This window comes from Lynx canadensis, chromosome B2 (genome assembly GCF_007474595.2).
Source record: "Lynx canadensis isolate LIC74 chromosome B2, mLynCan4.pri.v2, whole genome shotgun sequence".
Taxonomy (NCBI): Eukaryota; Metazoa; Chordata; class Mammalia; order Carnivora; family Felidae; genus Lynx; species Lynx canadensis.
This window is the reverse complement of record NC_044307.1, coordinates 123563799-123585302: the sequence shown is the minus strand read 5'-3', so window position 1 is coordinate 123585302 and position 21504 is coordinate 123563799. Positions and strand designations below refer to the sequence as shown.

Below are 21504 nucleotides of genomic sequence, written 5' to 3'. Positions count from 1 at the left end.
CACAGCATGACCTGTGTATTTGGCAGTGATAACTTCTTGGTACTATCATTGTAATTGCGAATTTCATGGAGTGCATAAAGCCATGGAAAAAGAATACCATTCTCATCCTCCAGAATAGTTGTTTACTTGCTACCTTATCTAGCCCTTGACTATGGAAGATCGTAATTTTTCTGTCTTAATGTACCAGAATGAGAAAGCAATAAACTTTTTATTAGGGTACTTCTAAAGCTGCCATGGGGGGAATGTTAAGTACTCTTTCAGTTTTTTGAAGGAAATTTAATATCACACCAAATGTAAGCATGAAAAGAAAGTTACAATAAAATATAAAATTTAACTGGTTAATGTCAGTATATACTTATAGTGTGTGCATACATTTGGTGGTGATACTTCTGCTTCAAAATCAGAGTGTTGATCTGCTTTTCACCCCTCTAATACTGTGGTAAAGATACCCCCACTGCTGCAGTAGACTCCTGACTTGGACTCCTTAGCCCTTAAATTTCATCCTTTAGTTGCCGCCTGTGGGATATTTTTCAGCCGTAAAATTGGTGTCATTTTTAGCTAAAACCTTTCGATGTCTTCTCTTGCCTAAATATTAGTCAAGATGAACAACATGAGCCTTTGTGCTTTACCCACTTACCCACCCCTTGTTCACTTACCTATCTTAAAATCTTACACCCTAGCAAAAATTCTAAATTCTTTTTATGTCCTCATTGAATGTAGCACATTCTTTTAGGCTAGCAACTCATTCCATTTAAATGTCTTTCTTTGCCAGAATAAATGTTTAGCAGTTTGCATTGTGTATGGCATACATACATAGGTATGAAATAAATGCTCCTTGAATGTATAATTAAAGCATGATATAATTGTATATGTATAGAGGTTTGATTAGCATAAGCCATTTTTTTTTTTTTTTTTTTTTTTTGTGGCTGCTGCTAAAACATAATACAGTCTAAGCTCCCTTAAAATGTGCTGAAGAGACATCGGATTGCAGTGAACAGAAGAGTTAGATCATTAATTTTTTTTTTATATGTGGCTCATGTTACTCTTGTGCAGTTCCATGTTTTTAAGAGTAAATATATTTAAAAGGAGAGGGACCAGAAGCTTGATGTCTGAAATAGTGTCATGTGAATAGTTGGAATGTTTGCTGTAGAGCAGTGATGACTGAGATGGGTCCTTGCGAGCAGTCCTCAAGTATTTTAAGGGGTTTTCCTTAAAAGAGGAAATAGAGAGTTACAATTCAAATTATATATAAGGATCAGGATGGACATTTGATGTTACTTTGTCCAGCGTCATCGTTTTAACATGTTCTGTATTTAGAGGACAACCAGAGCCAGTAGATAAAAGTCATAGATACATAGACTTTTTTTTTTTTAATTTTTTTTTCAACGTTTTTTTATTTATTTTTGGGACAGAGAGAGACAGAGCATGAACGGGGGAGGGGCAGAGAGAGAGGGAGACACAGAATCGGAAACAGGCTCCAGGCTCTGAGCCATCAGCCCAGAGCCCGACGCGGGGCTCGAACTTCTGGACCGCGAGATTGTGACCTGGCTGAAGTCGGACGCTTAACCGACTGCGCCACCCAGGCGCCCCAACGTAGACTTTTATTGATTGACTCAGTGAGCTAATATTTGACATGTACGTACTTAAAAAGAGTAGTTCGCTTGTAAATAGCAAGTTTTCTGCTTGTAAAAGTATTGGGAATCTGGAAGTCTTTGTCAGGAATCTGTGTTATCTGAAGCTAAAGTTTTTTCCTAGTTCTCTGGATTACTTAATTGAAGTTTAAGAGCTACCTTTTACTCTCAGGTGCTTGCTTTATTGTGTGTTACCATCTGAGGGTACCAGTCAGTGATAATTAAAAAGAAATGCTGCATATTGCCACTTTTTTTTCAATGTTGCAATAGGAATGAATTTAGTTTTTTTTTATTGTTGTTTGTTTTTGTAAGACTTATGCCATATTCTTTACGATATATATCAGATCTTTGGATGGCAAATAATTTGTTACTAGTTGTAAGATGATCCAAATCAGTTACTTGGAATTTTTATGAAGTAGAATATTTTTATTCCTGTTACTGGGACCATGACAGTATCAAATTATGAGTCGATTATTGCTAAAAATGAAAAGGCCTAAATGCAAACATTAGTAGCACTGATGTATATCTGACTGTCTGAGTGATCCAGAAGCGGGATAAGACTAGAAGGGCATCCTTTAACTATTTTTTCTGTGTTCTAGGTTTTAACCAACTCTTTTTAAGTGATTCACAAGAGTCAAGGCATTCCTATTTGTGAACGTAAGATTGTATCAGAAAACAGAGTACAGAGTCTATGAAGTCATATGAATCTTCTAAAAAAAAAAATGGAACCAGAAAAATCAAGCAGCAGTTCACCTTTCTGCCTTTAGAGCGGTCTAGCTATAGTAAACTATTTTTGTTCGAACATAGTATGAGTAGTTATAGACACATAAGACCTTTGGATTCATACACTAAGCATAACCTAGTTTTTCTTTTGTATAAATTTTTTAAAGGCTCAAGTAAAAAGAAATCCTGCTTTTAGACTATAAACATTTAACTTTGGTTTTGTAATTTTAATGTAACACTACAAGTAAATAGCAATTTATAGTATAGATATTACTACAGTTTAAATAGACCTAGAAATATAGTTAATAGGTCTCTTATATTAACTATTTTAATTGTCAGTACAAAGCACATTTTTAGAATTTAATTTGAAATATGATTTTAGTATCAGGGAAAATTTTGGTCTAATTGCTCTCAAATATTTAAAATTTTTGAATAAATAATTGTAAAGGTTTAATGAATTTTAAGAGGTGTTTAATCTTTTAAATAGCGCTGGTTGATTTAAGTGTACTGTATTAGCACTACCCCTGAGAGGCTTCAAGCATAGGCAGAATAGAAAGAAAAAGGGCCTAAATATTTTTCTTTTTGAAATGTAAAATTTAAATGAACTTTCTGGGTTAGCACATCTCAATGTGGAGATCACATTTACATATGAACCCTTATGGTTAACATTGGAGAGGCTATTTCCTACTTTGGTAGAAGGTTAATTTGTATTCTTTCCCACTGTTTAAGATAACTACAGTAACTTGAGTTCATCACCAAAAACAAACTTAGGCTTGTGGCATAGGCTAATGGGGCTCTGCTGGGTATTTGGCAAAATTGAGTATACACATCTTTCTAGCCTTTGTCTAAACCAGCCCTCAGCCTCTCACCTTTTCGTTTATCCACTGAAAAAGTATGCCTGGCAATGGGTGTAAAGGTGAATAAAACATTCTTGGTGTTGGGGATCCAGAACATAGTATGATGATTATAAAGTGTTAGTAGTTCTGGAAAAATACATTTGGATGGCAAATCCAAATACCTATGGACAGCTTTTGGAATTAAACTAGGTGATGAACCTCCAAATATCAAATGGGGAAACCATCAACCTGCCTGGTATTGGTTTCTATGTGAGAAGGAAGAGTTGGGGTAGGGTCTGGCAGACTTGAGAAAAGGAGAATCTCAAATTACTCAACTGAAACTTGGATTTTGTCCTCTCCATAGTGAGTGCGAGGTACCCAAAGGAAGGATTGGAGAGACTGGGACAATTTTCCCCAGTGAACTCTCAAAACACCAGCCAAGACAAGACTCCCTTTTAAGGACAGGACTGGACCCCACACTGAGAAGAAAGTAGCAAAAGTAGAATCATTGAGTGTAGAGACCATAGGAGAGGGCTTAGATCAAACTGGGGGAGGGGAACACAATCAGGAAAATCTTAGAAAGCAAGCCACCGTATTTCTGAACATTACTCAAAAACAACAGAAAAGGTAACTGAAGTCAAAAAAGCTTTCCTGAATCTTGCATCATTCTAAAAGGCCAAGAAAATAATTTCATGTAAACATGAGCAATTGAAAAATACTGTCAAATCTCAAAAGGTTATCAAGATGTGGTATGTATGAGTGCTTTCGTAAACAAAATGGAGGAAAGATCTCTGAAGAATGTTAGGGGTAAGTTGTCAACAAAACATTCATGGAGGGTGTAGCGTGCATGGTGAAGGTAGCTTTAAAAGGTGCTGGTTCCTGTTCTAATATTCTCCGAGGAAGTGTTGGTCTGGCTGTAATGTGTGCTGATTGGTATCGGACTGGAAAGGGAGGTGGCTACAAGATCATGATTTATATACTTACGAGGGCAAAAGGAAAGGACAAGGTACTTGAAGAAATTGTGACTCACTGATTCCAAGTAAGGTGGCTGACCCATTTGCCTTCACTTATACCTTGTCCAACAGCCTCTTCTGCCTTTTCATCCTTAACCTAGTGTGGACTACTGGGATATTCTGCCAGTTACTTAGTTACAGATCATTTCTGATGTCTGTTTTCTTTTGTCCCATATCCAGTTATCTTACTCAAGTATTGATTGTTCATTGTATATAATAGACACTTTCTAAGAATTTTTAAATTTTATTTTTTTGAAGTAAGCTCTACACCCAATGCGTCTGAATTCCTGACCCCTCATGAGATCAAGAGTTGCATGCTCCACCAACTGAGCCAGACAGGCGCCCCATATACTAGGCACTTTTCTAAAGCACTAGAGAAGCAGCATGGTTCAAGCCAAAAGTACCTGTTCTAGAGATTACATTCTAGTTTGGCGATAGCGGTAGCATGAATATACGTGGTGATAAGTGCTATAAAGAAAAGTAAGAGTGGAAAGAGATGGGGTTTAAAAATGCTCAGGGATAGCCTCTCTGACGTCTCTACTAGAATGTAATCTGCAGGAGGGTGAGGACCTTACTGGTCTTGCCCGTTACTGCATTTCCCATGCTTAGAATAGTGCCTGGCACATAACAGTATTGAATGAGTAAATGTGGACCATAGAGAAATTAGTTCAAAATACCCCATTTTTAAAAATTTTATTTTAATGTAGGTCAGCAGCAGGCACATTTGATCTTAAATTGTCATTCCAGTGCATCCTTGGCTGAAGTAGGAATAAAGATGTTGCTCTGTCTTACGAAGCCAGTAAAACCCAGACCAGAATTAAAAATGGGTTATCACTTGATAGGATTTAGTCCTTACTTAACAATACTCGGCCAGGTTAACGTCCGGTCCATATTTGATAGCCTGGATAACCAGGAGCGTTTGGTGAGCGAACACTGTAAGTACTGCAAAGGTGCACATCCCTCGAAGACTGCTTAGGTTCTGCTAATCCCATAAGCAGATAATGTTTGAAATGATTAGACAACAAATAGCGACTTCAAGGGAAGAGGAGAGCGCGGCCCCGCTTAGCGTCTGGGTGTACAGGGGACGACACTGCGAAAAGGGACGAATTCCGGATCGCGGGCCTGGCTCAAGACCCTTAATACCTTCATGACACCGTGTGGTAGACACCAGTAGTTTAGCATGGAGGAACCTAAGGACGCATCAGAAGCTTGCGTCACCATCTTCGCACCGCCCCCCCGTTCCATCTGCTGTCTCTAGGCTTCTATTGGTTGCCTCGCGGAAGGCCCGTCCCCTAGAGGAAGAAGGAAATATCCCAGTAGCCGGCCCAAATAACCGTAACTAGCCTGACGTCATAACGCAGCCAATCAGAAGCACATATGTTTAGGCTTGTCCAATGAGCTCGGAAACTGGCTTGGCCCGCGGAGTTTGATTTTCGTTCAGGGACGCGGAAGTTGTGCCCGGCCTCGGGGCGAGCCGCAAGGTGGGTGGGAGACCGGAGGTAAGGGCCAAGCATCCTGCGGAGTTACCCAGGTTGAGGGAAGGGGTTTCGGTGTCCAGCCCCGGATCGGTGGGGGGCATCGTTACCGTCTGTGGCTTGCAAACCGAGGCGCGCGGGCGGACACGAGTCGACGTCCGAGCGCTCCTGTACCAGGACGGGCGCACGTAGGGCGTCGCTGACTGCGGATTCGAGGCAGCGTTTCTTACGGACCGCAGCTTGGTGTTCGGTGGTTGCTCGCAGGCTCGGCTTCGGAGGAAGGTGAGCAAGGCGATCATTCTGGCTTTGGAGAGCCCCTGAGGAAGCTTGCGGCCAAGGCGACTGACACCACCGGCGCTAGTCTCGGCCTGTTACTCACTTAGTTGGGTGACTGAGTCACGTCGCGTATCTGGGGTCCAAATTCCTTGTCTTTAAAATGAGCGAGGAGGATGGATGGTACCCTATTCGTTTGTGAGGAAGAGCCGCTGTTCATTTGTTAAAGCGTTGGGTCGGCCCCCTGCCTGCCTTCAGGAGCTGAACTCATCCCTCTCCTCAACCCAGAGCTTCCAGGAGAACGGGGACTTCGCTGTCGCAGCTAACCTAAAGGCTTCCCTGCTAAGTGTCCAATTTATTGTAGGTTGATATTTATTAAGGCTGAAACATCTTATGAACTTTTAGTGCAATTTAACTGATAAATTGAAATTTCCTTTATCAGCCCTTCCCCACGTCTTCATTCCTCTCTCTCTTTGACTTCCTTCAAAATACTGCTGGCCAAAAGAGATCAGTTGATGGTGTAATGTGAAACGAAAGGATTCCTCCAGGTTACTTAATACAGTTTTGTGGCAATCGTGTTTTTTGTTTTTTGTTTTTTTTGGTCAAGAGTAATATTTTCTAAATTGTTTTTCCGGAAGGTATCAAGAAACTGATAATGTTTCCTTGAATTCGCTTATGTATTTGTTTCATCAATGTCACTCATACTGAATATCTTAAGAGAGATGCTGGAATATTTCGGTGTTCCCATAGACCAGGTAAATGTCTTTTAATGGATTTGAATGAACCTGTTATATTTGTTGCTGGGTCTTACTTTGAAAATGATCTGTATATATGTAAACATTTAATTTAAGGCAAGATTGTTACTTTTCAAGGTGTAACAAAGCTGAGTTTGCAATAGTGTACCTTAGGTAGTTTGCGTTAAAAAAAGGGATAAAATTAAGGGCGCCTAGCTGGCTCAGTCGGAAGAGCATGTGACTCTTGATCTCCAGGTTGTAAGTTGTGAGTTAGGCCCCAAGTTGGGTGTAGAGTTTACTTAAAAAAAAAGGGTGGGGGATGGGGGGAGGGGGAGGATAAGATTATTAGCAACCTATTTACTAGATAGGTCAAATGCCAGCAAAAGGTGCACATGCAGCAAAATATAGATATGACCTTCACAGGTAAAATATATTTTAATTATCCAGTGGTTTTATTTAAAGTAATTTAAGTTTGGGGGCGCCTGGGTGGCTCAGTCGGTTGGGCATCCGACTTCAGCTCAGGTCACTATCTCCCGATCCGTGAGTTCGAGCCCCGCGTCGGGCTCTGGGCTGATGGCTCAGAGCCTGGAGCCTGCTTCTGATTCTGTGTCTCCCTCTCTCTCTGCCCCTCCCATGCTCATGCTCTGTCTCTCTCTGTCTCAAAAATAAATAAACGTTAAAAAAAATTTTTTTTTTTAAAGAAAAATAAAGTAATTTAAGTTTGATATTTGGGTATATAATGGCAAGTTATAGCTCAACAAATTCAGAATAAATCTGGAGAGAGGATGACTTAGGCCTAAGAAGTACAAGCAAATCCAATTTTCTCTACTTATGGAGCATTACCATATCCAACACAATATGCTTGGTTCTTTGGGTGATATAGAGCAATACGCGATCTTGTATTCATACTGCTTAAAATACAATATGACAAACAAAAACATACAGATAACTATAATACAAGATTGAATATAAGAAAGAATAGTTGGGGAGTTTATAGAATGGGCAAATCATTGCTATTTGTTGGGGTGAATTAGAAGAGAATAGCCAAGGACACTTTCAAGATTTTAAACAAAAGTAAGTTGAAGAGTGGTTATAAATTATAAATAGGCAATTATTATATTATAAATAGGCAATTCATTATGAGGAACTAGTTTGAATCAGGAGGTGAAGTGAGCCAGATGTGCTGTTGGATTATATAAATACAAATATCCTACAGATAGAGAAATAGTTTTAGAATGTAGGAAAAAGAGATTTCAGATTTGTGGTTATCTACATTCTTTTGATATTTGAATTCAGGGACTTTGGTGACATAATGGAAGATGTTGGGTGTTACTGATGCATTTTGAATTTCAAGAATACATTGAAGATAATGAGGACTGAATAGTAGTTAAAGATTTGCTTATTATTGGATTATTGATACCTTTAGGGATTTGTGTAGGTGGAGTGGCAGCTGTAGTGTAGTTTGAAGAATAACTAAGGAAGGGTAGTGGCATCAGCAACTTTCTTTTGAAAAGTTTGTGAAAAGAGATCAAGAGCCATCAACTTGAAGGAGTAGGATCGACATTTTTTTTTTTTCCAGTGTTAGAGATAACTTCATGTTTGCAAGCATTGGAGAAGAACCTCATAGACAGGAAAAAAAAGTTAAAAATTCAAATGAAAGAGCGAGTGATGAGCAATGTCCTGGAGAAGGTAGCTGGGCAAGGAATATAAATAATAAGTCTTGGAAAGAAGACAGACAGTTGAGTAGGATAAAAGTGAGAGATGGTGGAGAGGTTTGGAATGGAGAGAAATAAAAATTGAGGTATGTTAAGTTGGAGTCCTTGGTTTTCTCAGTAAGAGCAGAGTCAAGGCTTCTGCCAGGTAATGAAAATGGTGGCTTTGGAGATTTCAGAGATCGGTGATTGCTTTGGGCAAGACAGTAGAGAACAACACATGCTCTGAAGAGGTCGCAGAATATACCTGTGCAGAATACCCAGCTGAAGTCAGCATGGATTTGTAGTCTTTCTAAATATTGTTGTTTTTGTAATTTATTTTCTCCAGCTAAGAGTAGTTGGGATAATTTATCCATTAGTAATATGAGAACACATAATATCAAGAGGATGAACACTTTTTGAGGGGTAATGAACCTATCACTGAAACAACTTGAAAATCTCTGCTTGGTAGGAAAGTCACATCAGTAAAGTCCGGGTCGCCTGGGGGGCTCAGTCTGTTAAGCATCCAACTTCAGCTCAGGTCATGATCTCACCGTTTGTGAGTTCAAGTCCTGCATTGGGCTCTCTGCTGTCAGCACAGAGCCTGCTTCAGATCCTCTGTCTCCCAGTCTCTCTCTGCCCTTCCCCTGCTCATACTCTCCCTCTCTCTCTTTCAAAAAGTAAAATAAACACTTGGGGCTCCTGGAAGGCTCAGTTGATTGAGCATCCAACTTTGGCTCGGGTCATAATCAACATCTTGCGGGTTCGAGCCCCGCATCTGGTTCTGTGCTGACAGCTCAGAGCCTGGAGCCTGCTTCAGATTCTGTGTCTCCCTCTCTCTCTCTGCCCTTCGCTTGCTCTGTCTGTCTCTCTCTCAAAAATAAATGAACATAAATTAATTTTACCTCTTTCTACTTTTTCAGATGTAGCTACTAGAAAATTTGTCTTACATATGTGGTTTGTATTTTTTTCTTTTGGAGAATACGTACTTCTGAAGTGATTGTAGGTGTAGGTGATTGTGATTTATGGTTAAGAACTACTACCCTGTAGGATTGAAAAGGAACATAAACACATCTCTGCCCCTGGAGTTGACAGTCTTAATGGAGCAGAGAGAACGCTGCAAATGAAACAAAGTTACGTGTAGTTAGGTATCCTGTTGTGTGGTGCTCCTTGGAACTGGTTTAGGAATTTAGAGCCTAGGAAGCTCCCGAAAGCAGAGTCAAATTTGTAGAGGAGTGTGAATCTGACATTAGAAGACAGGTAAAAGCAGCTGGTGCCAGGGCTGGAGGTAGAGTGGTGCCCTTTGGGCACATGCGTAAGTGCTTGGCAATTAGGATAACATTGGCTTGTCTTTGAGACCATGAGGAAAATTGCTATACGCAAAAGAGCTCGTGTTATTAACGTAGTGAGTGGGTAATTCAGTCGGATAGATAGAACTGGGCCAAGTGGCAGAGGACTTTTCAGGGTGACTGGAGAATAATACAGAATACATGGAGGATGTTGTGGAGACTGAGATTGCAGAATTGATGGAAGCTTATGAGGCCAGTAGATGTAATCTGTTTAAAAAGATTTTTCAAATTTTTTATTAAACATTAGACAGAGAGAGAGCACGAGTGGGGGAGGGCAGAGAGAGAGGGAGACACAGAATCTGAAGCAGGCTCCAGGCTCCGAGCTGTCAGCACAGAGCCCGACACGGGGCTCGAACTCACAAACCGCGACATCATGACCCCAAGCTGAAGTTGGACATTTAACTGACTGAGCCACCCAGGCACCCTATGATGTAATCAGTTTAATGTTTTAATGTTTCCTCTACTTTCAAATAGTAAGGTTCTGAGCTCAGGTGTTTGGATGTGATCAGATACATTCAGAATCTTACTATTTGAAAGTAGAGGAATGGCATTTTCTGTGCCAGTGGCTTCCGGATCTTCCTCTCTAGCCCCAGCTTTTCTCAACTAGTCAAATGGCTTTAATTTTTACCTATCATGTATTGTGTCTGCTGACGATTCCCAAATCCATCTAAATCCCAGATTTTTTTCCTGAGTTCTAGAACTGTATGTCCATTTCCAAGAAGATGCTGTTAGGATGCTACCTACGTCTGTTGCTTGTAATAAACTCTCCTTGTTATGGGATCTTAGGAAAAATGAAAAGTCCAAGTTTTAATGCTTTTTGAAGAAAGTGCTTTCTTTGTCTTGAAATCTCTGCCAAAAGCAGAAATATTATGTCATATTTTTGAGGAGGCTTCTGTGGGAATTGTTTACACCAATCTGGAAAGCCCAAGCCAAAAGACAAGATGTTATTTGAATTATAGTAGCGTATTTCATTTCTATCATCTTTTTAAGAACTGACTTCTGGCAGATATAGTTCACTGTAAGTAAAGAATTCTTAAATAGTCTAGTGCCGGATTAGTTTATTCCCCCTCTTTATTTCACCTTTGAAAGGAATTACATAAGTGCACTCTGTATTACCTCATTGTTTGAGAAACTGAAATTGTCAATTTTTGACTGGGCCAAAAGATGTTTAGCTGGGAGGAGAGGAGACAATTTTTCTGGATAAAGTTCCCTAAAGTTTTTTTTTTTTTTTTTAACGTTTATTTATTTTTGAGACAGAGAGAGTCGGAGCCTGAACGGGGGAGGGTCAGAGAGAGGGAGACACAGAATCTGAAGCAGGCTCCAGGCTCTGAGCTGTCAGCACAGAGACCCACGCGGGCCTCGAACTCACGGACCGCGAGATCATTACCTGAGCCGAAGTCGGCCACTTAACCGACTGAGCCACCCAGGCGCTCCTAAAGTATTTTGTCATTATCAGAAATAGGACAAAAATGAATTTGTGGTCCTTTTTTTTTTTTTTTTAATGTTTATTTATTTTTGAGAGAGAGAAACAGAACATGAGCAGGAGAGGGGCAAAGGGAGAGAGGGGGACACAGAATCTGAAGCAGGCTCCAGGCCCTGAGCTGTCAACATGGAGCCCGATGTGGGGCTCGAATGCACGAACTGGGAGATCATGACCTAAGCTGAAGTTGGATGTTTAACCAGGTGAGCCACCCAGGTGCCCCTGTGGTGCTTTCTTAAGAGACCTTTCTTTCTGGAATATTACATAGGTTAACTCCCATCCTTTTTTTTTTTTTTTTCTTTTTAGGACAAATATGAATGAAGTTTAATTTTTTTTTTTAAGTTTATTTATTTAGAGAACTAGCAGGGGCAGGGGAGGCAGAGAGACAGAGAGAGAGAGAGACAGAGAGAGAGAAGAGAGAGAGAGAATCTCAAGCAGGCTCTGAGCTTAGCACGGAGCTGGACAGGGGTTCCGTCTCAGAACTCTGAGATCATGACCTGAGCCAAAATCAAGAGCTGGATGCTTAACAGACTGAGCCACCCAGACGCCCCAAAGTTTAATTCTTTGAAGAAAATACTTTGAGTATGCCCTTCTCTATTTTCTTTTCAAAATAAGTGTTAGTGCATCCTTTACATCTACTTTTCTTCATGGATATGTAAATATGCTTTAACAGAATAGTGGTTTTTTTTTTAAATTTTTTAACATTTATTTATTATTGGCAGACAGAGGGTGATGGAGCATGAGCATAGGAGGGGCAGAGAGAGGGGAAGACACAGAATCTGTAGCAGGCTCCAGGCTCTGAGCTGTCAGCACAGAGCCAGACGCGGGGCTCAAACTCGAAAACCGCGAGATCATGACCTGAGCCGAAGTTGGACGCTTAACCGACTGAGCCACCCAGGCACCCCTAACAGAGTAGTTTTTAAACAATGTTCTATGTGTAAATAGGTTTTGCAGATTAGAGAAAATAAAGACTATGGATCAGCTCGGAGTATTGTTCGTCTTATTGGGAAAATTCTTCCTCTAGAACCTTGTCCCAGGCCTAATTTTGAGGTAAGTCAGTCAACATGCATTGTTTAAGCACTATGTATACAATAATCCCAGGTACTTCTAGAGATAGAGTAGAACAAAAGAAGAACTGTTTCCTGAAAGCCAAAAACCTCTTGCATGTTTTTGTGTTTATTTCTTTAAGTAATTACATTCAAAGATGAGCAGACACAAAGCAACACCTGAATAGCTTATTTTATTCTAGTTTGTGTTTTATGATAGATGACATTAACCAGGGTAGAGAATATTGCTACATGTTTAGACTTTAGATGACATTTTCCTCAGTATTTTTTGCCCCGCTAACAGGTGCATGTTTTTCTGTTGCATATCCTTTTTCCTCTTAACTCAGGGATTTTTAATTTAGGCAATTTCCATGGGCATGCATGTGTTCTACCCCCTGCTCCCCACCCCAGCAAAGCTCTGACTTTTTTTTTTCTTCCCCTTTTTTACTTCAGTTGATCCCTCTATTGAACTCTGTAGACCCTGGTAACTATGGATCTGTAGTTCCGTCTTTTGCTGATACTTTGTGTGTGGCAAATGATGAAGAAGGCAGTTATCTCAGATTTCGGTAATTTTACATACTTCCTTTGGAAGGTGGGATATGGGCTGTAATCTTAATTCTTGCACGTGTTGAAGTTCGATCATACTAATTGAATCTTGTGTCTGTCTCTGTACTGCCCTGTGACCTACTAATAGCTTCCTAATAAGGATGACATTTTTATTTCCCATTTCTCTTAATGTAGGCCTAGGAAGGAGTGATATTAAAAGGGTGTCAAAATCATTATGTCCATTTTTAGGAGAAAGCTGTTTCCTATGCTAGATACCATATTTGGTAATTTTTTACATATTTAGCCAAAACTTAAATAGTGTTTACTGTGTACCAGGCAATGATGTTAAATAAATATATTTGAAATTTGAATGTGTTACTGTTCGGGAGTACTAACTTAAGTGTTAGTATATTCAGATATAGGCTACAAACACAATAAGGGTCAATTATCCAAATATTCTGGCTAAATTTATTATGTATCAAAGTGGTTTATCAATTTAAAAAAAATTAGAATACCATAAACTTATCCCTGACATAATGCTTAGTATAAGGCCATTCAGTACCATATATTCAGAGTATGTAGAATTTCTAAGTAAATCAACTTTATTTCTAAATAAATCAATTTGTACTGTGTTTAAACCAATTAGGTAGAACAGTTACAAGACAATTATTTTTGTTTTACAGTCTAAAAGCAAGACTTGTTCCTTCATTCACTGACCACTTATTGGTCACTTATTAAAGGCAACTGTTCTGTTCTAGATATTGAGAATACAAAGTTACATAAGCTGTTGTGCTTGTCCTCAGTGAGTCTGGAGACAATGATGAGATAAAGAGAGCTACTCTGATTTTTGTTTTTGTGTCTTTATTCCTCTTTGTCTGAAAGAATTTATTTCTTTGGGGAAATTCCACCTCCCCCCTCAGTTTTTCCTTCCTTCTACCCACAGAAATAGCATATGGAAAAATGAAGAAGAGAAGAAAATGGAATTTTTCCATCCTTTGCCACCAGTTTGGAATCCATTGCTGCCTGCTCCAAGACAGAATAAACGAACCCAAAACGATGGGCCTGTAAATGAAGCTGCAATTAAAAAAATAGCTGCCCTCGAAGATGAGCTGACTTTTCTTCGCACTCAGATCGCTGCAATTGTGCAAATGCAGGAACTGAAAAACCGTGCAAACGCTGGTGAGTGCCATGCTGCATTCTGTCTTAGTTAGATGGTGCTCACCTACCATTTCATTTCAGTCAGTAGGGTCCCAAATGAGAGCATCAGATGCTAATGTGTCTTGTGAGTGACATTAAATATGTCGAGGATATCGAGGGTGTAATATTGCTACGTCTGATGTTTATGTAAAATAAACGGAGACACATTTGCGGTGAGGGGCATGGCTTTGGTTCCAGCTGTACTGCTGTAGATTGTACTTTTGTATTGAAAAGCTGTTTTCTAAGTAAACTTTTCTAACTCTTCAGAAAAGCATCGATATTTATGAGGAAGAATATATTAATTTGAAAGAAGATGAATATAAGGTCTTCATGTATTTGTGGTTTGAAGTTATTGCTGCTGTTCTTTCACTAAATTCAGGTTGAATAATGTTTTCCAGATGATCCTTTTCTAAATTTTTAGAGATGTGACTGGTTTTAAACAACATACACCCACATACATAATATATACATGTATCTGTACACATCCATATACACACATATAATTTATATATAACATGAAATGTTTATACAGTATTGTATATTTATGTATTTTATGCATAAATATTATACATAGTGATATATAATAATAGCAATTAAAATGAAATATACACACACATTATTATTTTTTTTTAATTTTTTTTTTTTTAATGTTTATTTATTCTTGAGACAGAGAGAGACAGAGCATGAACGGGGGAGGGTCACAGAGAGAGGGAGACACAGAATCGGAAGCAGGCTCCAGGCTCTGAGCCATCAGCCCAGAGCCTGACGCGGGGCTCGAACTCACGGACCGCGAGATCGTGACCTGGCTGAAGTCGGACGCTCAACCGACTGAGCCACCCAGGCGCCCCATACACACATTATTTTTAAGCAGTCGTGTTAAAAAGTCTTTTGGGAGCAAATCTGTTGTGAAAAAGCTAAGTACTCAGTATCTGTCCTAGGCCTTGCCTAGAAAATATATGCTTGGGCATTTCTACAGTGTCATCATAGAGTGAATATACCAGTTTGAATGTTTCTAACTACGAATTGTTGATTGTGTTTTAGCTTTTTTAAATAGAGGATGAAATTCAGACTGTATGTTAATTACTGAAAAAGCACTTTTTGATTTCTTTTTAAAATGCATTCTCACCCTTCCTCCCTTTAAAGGCCTACCCAGAAAATCCTAATTGGATTAAAAATAAGCTTATTCTTTGGTTTGACTCTTATAAAAATTACTAAGCAGATGGGATTGCTTCTTTTTCCTGGCCACATCATTATTTTAGTAGCATTACTGAAATTGTTCCTTTTTTGTTTCTAATTAGTGTTATGTGTTATGTTGGAGAGAATTTTGCATGATTTTTTCAACAGACTACTTTGTTTTTAGGCCTCTTTGACTTGAACAGCGAACCTAGCAGTTTGGGACAAAGGCCATCGCCAGGAACTGCTGAACTGAGTGTCAAACCAGATCCATTTTCAAGTTCAGTGTTCTTCCCTCCACCTGCTCCTCCTCCTCCAGTGCCCCCTCAGCTTTCTTCTCCGCAACGTCCATGTTCACTTACATGGCCAGGAACTAATAATACATGTAACTCAGATAACTCAGCAAATGAAGTGAAAAGACAGCAGTCAGGTGATAGTAAGACTAATGACAGTCATTGTTCGAAAAGCCAGGAAAATAAAGATGTTCCGAATATGTTGGATATTCTAAAGGATATGAATAAGGTTAAGCTCCGTGCTGTGGAACGGTATGTTGTCATAACTTGAGAAATGAATCAAAATTCTATTAGTGATGTTGTAATAATTTATTATATTTATCAAAGTAAACATAGACAGGTCTTCTCTCTGATTCTTTTTCACTCCAAACGCTTCTCCCAGAAAGAATCATTTTCAATTTTTTTTTTATTGTTTCTTTTAGTGTCTTATCTCCATATTTTTGGAACAGTGTACTACTTCCTTTTGCTATTTCTTGATATTTTAACTATATTTATTTCCGCTTGTTAAAACTCAGGAGTACATCCTTTCAGACATTCTGCCGCCTAACATGTACGCATAAATACACTTCTTATTCTGTCTTCCCAATATAGTTAAATCCATCGTCTTTACTTAAATCAGTATTCAGAATTTACATCCTTATAACAGTAAACATTCACAGGTAAGCCATTTCCTTATGCTATGATTACATTTTGCTTGTTGAATAATTTTATTTTTTATTGCAGCTAATAATTGTCTCTCTGAGTTTCTTTCTTTTTCTTTTTAAAATAATTTCCCCTGTAGGAGCTCTCTGTTCTGCTCCACTGTCTTGTTCCCCCAAGCCTGCTGCATTGTTACCATGTCAAGGATTTCATTGGCCATCATTATGGCATTCTCTACCCTGTCTCTTGTGTTGCCTCACCCATTTCTTGGGTGTCCTATCTTCCCATACCTTTCTGAGAAAGGGTCTATAAAAGAGATTATTTTAAGGCTTTGCATATCTGAAAATTATGATTTTATTCTAACACTTCATTGCTAGTTTGGCTGGGTATACAATAGGCAGAAAACCATTTTTCCACAGAATTTTGAAGACATTGTTCCATCAGTTTTTAGCTTCTGTTCCTGTGGAGAAGCTGATGTCATTCTCATTCCTGGCTATGTATCAAATCTATTTTCCTTATTCTTGAAACATTTAAGATCTTCTCTTTAGTCCTGGTTTGAAATTTCATGACGATGTTCCCTGGAGAGTTTCTTTTTTAATTTCTTATGCTTGGAACTTGGGGACTCAGTCTTGAGTTTTACATTTTATTCAGTGTGTAGACTTTTCCTCAGTCCCTTCAGGGGAGCCCCTTCAGGAAGGCAGCTCACCCTCCACTATCTTCACTGTCTTCCAGTGTTTTGCAATTCTTACCCACTCTCTCGTAATTTCTTTGTCTTTGTGGGTATGTATTTTTTTAATTTGTTTACTGTCATTTTAGTAGGATTTCACAGAGATCTGCCATGTTCATCTGGAAATCCCTCAATGAGGTTTTTAGTGAGAAAATATATTTTCTGTATAATAGTGTTAGGGCAGACACATCATTTCATTATTAATGAGGGTATGATTTGACCCTTGTGTGAGGAAGCTGATACAGAGAAGAATGTGGCTGAATGTGCACACTTGTTCCAGCTAGAGGGCTTATTGGCATCACCGGGCCCAGTCAGTGTAAGACAGTGACTGACTGTTACCATAACTGGAGACACAGCTAGGAGGCTGGTAGAGTTTCCCTTCCACCCTCAGTATCTCATTTTTCTACAACTAACCGTGCATTATACATTACTACAGAGTCAGATAAGATTTGCCACATCTTCACAGTTAACAGTCACTGTTCGTGTTCTCTGCCTTCTCTCTTGTTACTGTGAATGAAATGCCATTGCTCATGTCCAGGCTCTCCCCTTGGTCACTAGGTCTCCTTTTCTCTTATCTTCTCAAGGATTTTACCTAAAATTATCCCTTCTGTCTTCTACATCATCAAATTTTTCTTCTCTACTTTATTCTCCCCATACCTGAGTATTTACCATCTTCAAAACATGTATATCCCCAGCTATTATTATTTCTCTGATATAAATTCTTCTCATCAGAACTTTGTTTGCATTTCTCACCGCCTTCTTCTACCCACTGTAATATGGTCTCTGTCCCCATCACTCCACTGAAAACTGTGCTTTGTCAAGGTCACCAGTAATGCTGGTACTAAATCTAATGGTCAAATTCTTATTGTTCCTCTTACCTGACGTCTTGGCAGTATTTGGTACTGTCTGTGGTCCCTTCCTCCTTGGAACACTATCTTCCTTTGGCTCAGACCTCAGTCCCCTTCTCTCTGTATCCACATTGTTTCCTTTGGTGATCTCACCTAGTCCTATGGCTTAATGAAAACCTGTTTTGCCCTAAGTCTTTTGCATCTCAGTAAAGGCAACAACACCATCATCCAGTTGTTCAGTCCAAACATCTAGGAACCAGACTTCCTGGTTTCTTGGTTTTCTTTTTTTTCTTCTTCTTCTTCTTTTTTTAATGTTTATTTTTTTGTGGGGGAGAGAGGGAGAGAGAGGTGGGGGGGGCAGGCAGGTAGAGAGAGATGGAGCACAGAATCTGAAGCAGGTTCCAAGCTCTGAGCTGTCAGCACAGAGCCCTACATGGGGCTTGAACCCACGAACTGTGAGATCATGACCTGAGCCAAAGTCAGACGCTCAACCGACTGAGACACCCGGGTGCCCCATCGGTTTCTTGGTTTTCTAATTCCTAATTCATTGTGCCTTCCAGATTCCTTATTCCTTGGCAAAAATTTTCAATCTCTTGAAGAATAATTAGATTGTAATTTATTATGCTTGTATTTCTGGCATGTTTGTCAACAAGGAGCTTAATTACACAAGGCTTTAATTCATTTTTTTTTTTTTTTTTAAATAGGTCACCTGGAGGTAGACCCATTCATAAGAGGAAAAGACAAGATTCACACTGGGACCCAGTGTCTTTAATATCCCATGCACTTAAGCAGAAATTTGCATTCCAAGAAGATGATTCCTTTGAGAAAGAAAATAGGTCTTGGGAGTCTTCTCCATTTTCTAGTCCAGAAACTTCAAGAGTGAGCTATAATAACGTAAAGTTAATTTTTTAATTTTTCAAAAGCGTATTGTCCATGATGTATCTCTGCCTTCAAGTTCTCTTGAAGTTCTTGCGCAGAATGGACCATACAGTTATTTGCTGGTACCGCTAACGTTTCTGTTGTTTCTGTTAACTTTTACATGCTCCTTTTCTGCTTGTACCTTACTATGAATTTTTTTTAAATAAAACACTTGATTTGAAAAATACTTGTGCATAAGTTTATAAAGGCTTGTCCTGGATGGGTGCTAACTTGATGTTGCTGTCTGCTGTATGAACGAAGTCTGAAACTTAAGTACTCCAGTATTTTTCTCAGGCGAATATAAAGACTGGATTATTTAGTTAAATAGAATGTTAACAGTGCTCTTTGAAAAGCAAATGGGATCATAATTACCTTCAATGACAATGCTTCTGGGTTGCTTAAAAGGACGTTTTCTATATTTATATTTGACCCTTGAAATTGCTCCTTATTTGAAGTCTTCTTTGATTTAGACATAGCTTTAATTTGGGGGTTGGTTTTCCCATATCACAGCTCAGTTGAGGTAGTAGGTACAGAAGAATAAGCCTTGGGAATGAGAGGGTTGGGAGGGAGGCTGGGGTCTAATGGCAGGTGCATAGCTCTGAGGAGTGGGGGGTGGGGGGTTCAGCAGTGGACACGGAACAACTGGAAAGCAGATAGCAACTCAAAGAGCGTAACAGAGTGGGGGAAATTGTCCCACTTGTGTTCCAGCACGGGCAGGGCTGTCTCTTGAGTTACTCGTGGGTGTGTTCATCATGTTGACTCTGGACATTCTTAACTGTAAGAGGGCCAGAAAGTATGGTTTACTTTAGAATTATTACAATCAAAAATGCCAATATGCCTGAAAATAAACATTTGACATTTGTGTAGAAATGTATAACTTGCCATGTACTTTTCTGCACGCCTCGTTTGATCTTCACAGCAATGTCCTAAAAACAAAAAAGCATGAATAAGTCAGGCCAGTATCACCTGACCCTCAGAGTGCTGAAATAATCTGCCTGTAACCCCACATTGGATTGGCAGAGCAGTGACTAGAGCTGGGTTTATTAAAATTTTGGATATCTGAAAACCTTCAGTTATGTAAGCTGTTCGCTGTGTGGAACATATTTCCCAGTGATGGTGGATAAGCGAGGAGGTTCTGGGTTGTCTTACACTGTTCAGTGTTCAGCATTTTATCTCCAACCAACTACAAGCAGTTTAGAGAAAGAACCATCTCTTTTTGTAGATTTTACGGCACCTCGCTGAGGGCTAGACACACGGGGACTCAAATTGTAGTTGACTGGGCATTCAGTCTCTGCAGCTGAGACTCCTCACTTTCGTGTGCTCAGCTCTGGGCATAGTGCCCGAGAGACACATAGTCCTGTCTCAGAGGACTATTTATTGTTGGATGGATTAAACCTCCAGGAGTTGTTTGGTCATTGCATTATCATCTGCTTTTACCTGAGAATAATTTCCGGGTTGAACGTTTGCTTTATTTCAGTTTGGCGTCCCATTTCACAGAACACTGAACTAAAGGAAGAACTGACAAACCCCAAAGATGTTGACCAATGTGTGAATAACGTCAGCTGAGTCTACACTGACAAGGAAAGGTCGCTGAAGTGTGCCTGCGTGCCTTTCACTACATGCTGAAGGATCTCAGTCCGTTAACAAAGTTGAATGAAGTCTGTGCACTGGAATATATCAGTGCAGGGGTCTAAAGAGTCTTGACTCATAAGAACACCTGTCTCTGTTCTTGGAAGATCCAGCAGGTAACTGGCTACTCACGGTAGTGGTTAGGTGTATGGCCTTCTTTCTGCATGTATATTGCTGTTATTAAAAGCTGAATGCATGCTTTGGATGATTTTCCTAGGAGCTAAGTAGTAAATGACTTAATGTTTCTCATTAGAGAACGGTAGGGTCCCACCTTAGGGTAATCATTTTAATAGATTAAGAAATTAATGTAAACTGGGGCACTTTAATAGATTAAGAAATTAATGTAAACTGGGGCACCTGGGTGGCTCAGTCAGTTAAGGGTCCGACTTCAGCTCAGGTCATGATCTTGCGGTTTGTGAGTTCAAACCCCACGTCGGGCTCTGTGCTGACAGCTTGGAGCCTGGAGCCTGCTTCGGATTCTGTGTCTCCTTCTCTCTGCCCCTCCCCCACTTGTGCTCTGTCTCTCTCTGTCTATCAAAAATAAATAAATGTATAAAAAAATTTTTTTAAAGAAATTAATGTAAACTAAGTATGTATTGTAGTACTCAGCAAATGATAGTATATTTCGATTTTTTTTTAAACATTTATTTTTAAGAGAGAGAGAGAGAGACCAAGTGTGAATGGGGGAGGGACAGAGAGAGAGAGAGAGAGACCCAGAATCCGAAGCAGGCTTCAGGCTCCAAGCTGTCAGCACAGAACCCAATGTGGGGCTTGAACCACGAACTATGAGATCATGACCTGAGCTAAAGTTGGATGTTTAATTGACTAAGCCACTCAGATGCCCCTAGATGTTTAAAATCAATTTCTTAAAAGCATTTATGACTTCCTAGTCTAAGAGTTTTTGAATCTTAGAAATTGGTAGTGATCTGGTTTACTTGACCTCCAGGAACTTGGAGATTTTCGAAGAATACAAAATATAATTTTTTCATTAGAATAGTTATAGGTTGAATCATATAGCTTGAGTCTCCTAAAAATTCCTCCTGAGGTGATAAAGCATTCTTAGAAACTGACTTTGTTAGAAGCAGAAATTTTTAAAGAATCTTGGTAAGTTTTACCTACAGGTCTATGTAAATATGAATGCCTATCATTTTACTTCCTTTTTTCCTTTTTACATTGATACTCTGTACTTTTGTAAATAAATGTGGTTTTTGAACTTGGTTGTGTTTTGTAGCAAATCAAATTCATGTTTTCTCCTTACTGTGTCATAACCGTCTGAACCTTTT

At 39.4% G+C, this 21504-nt stretch overlaps 1 protein-coding gene across 2 annotated transcripts; it reads left to right on the top strand.

Moving 5' to 3' along the window:
• Nucleotides 1-4498: 4498 nt before the first annotated feature.
• MTFR2 (mitochondrial fission regulator 2) lies at nucleotides 4499-20625 on the top strand. 2 transcript variants are annotated; one of them, XM_030316413.1, is made up of 8 exons: nucleotides 4499-5960; nucleotides 6590-6706; nucleotides 12151-12255; nucleotides 12705-12817; nucleotides 13741-13976; nucleotides 15355-15712; nucleotides 18379-18568; nucleotides 20070-20625. In XM_030316413.1, the coding sequence occupies exons 2-8, from the start codon at nucleotides 6644-6646 to the stop codon at nucleotides 20100-20102; spliced, it is 1098 nt and encodes a 365-aa protein (XP_030172273.1). In that variant the 5' UTR covers nucleotides 4499-5960; nucleotides 6590-6643; the 3' UTR covers nucleotides 20103-20625. The 2 variants fall into 2 exon arrangements, with proteins under 2 accessions (XP_030172273.1, XP_032449145.1); XM_032593254.1 differs by lacking the exon at nucleotides 4499-5960 and having other exon boundaries at nucleotides 5976-6706.
• The last annotated feature ends 879 nt before the right edge of the window (nucleotides 20626-21504 follow it).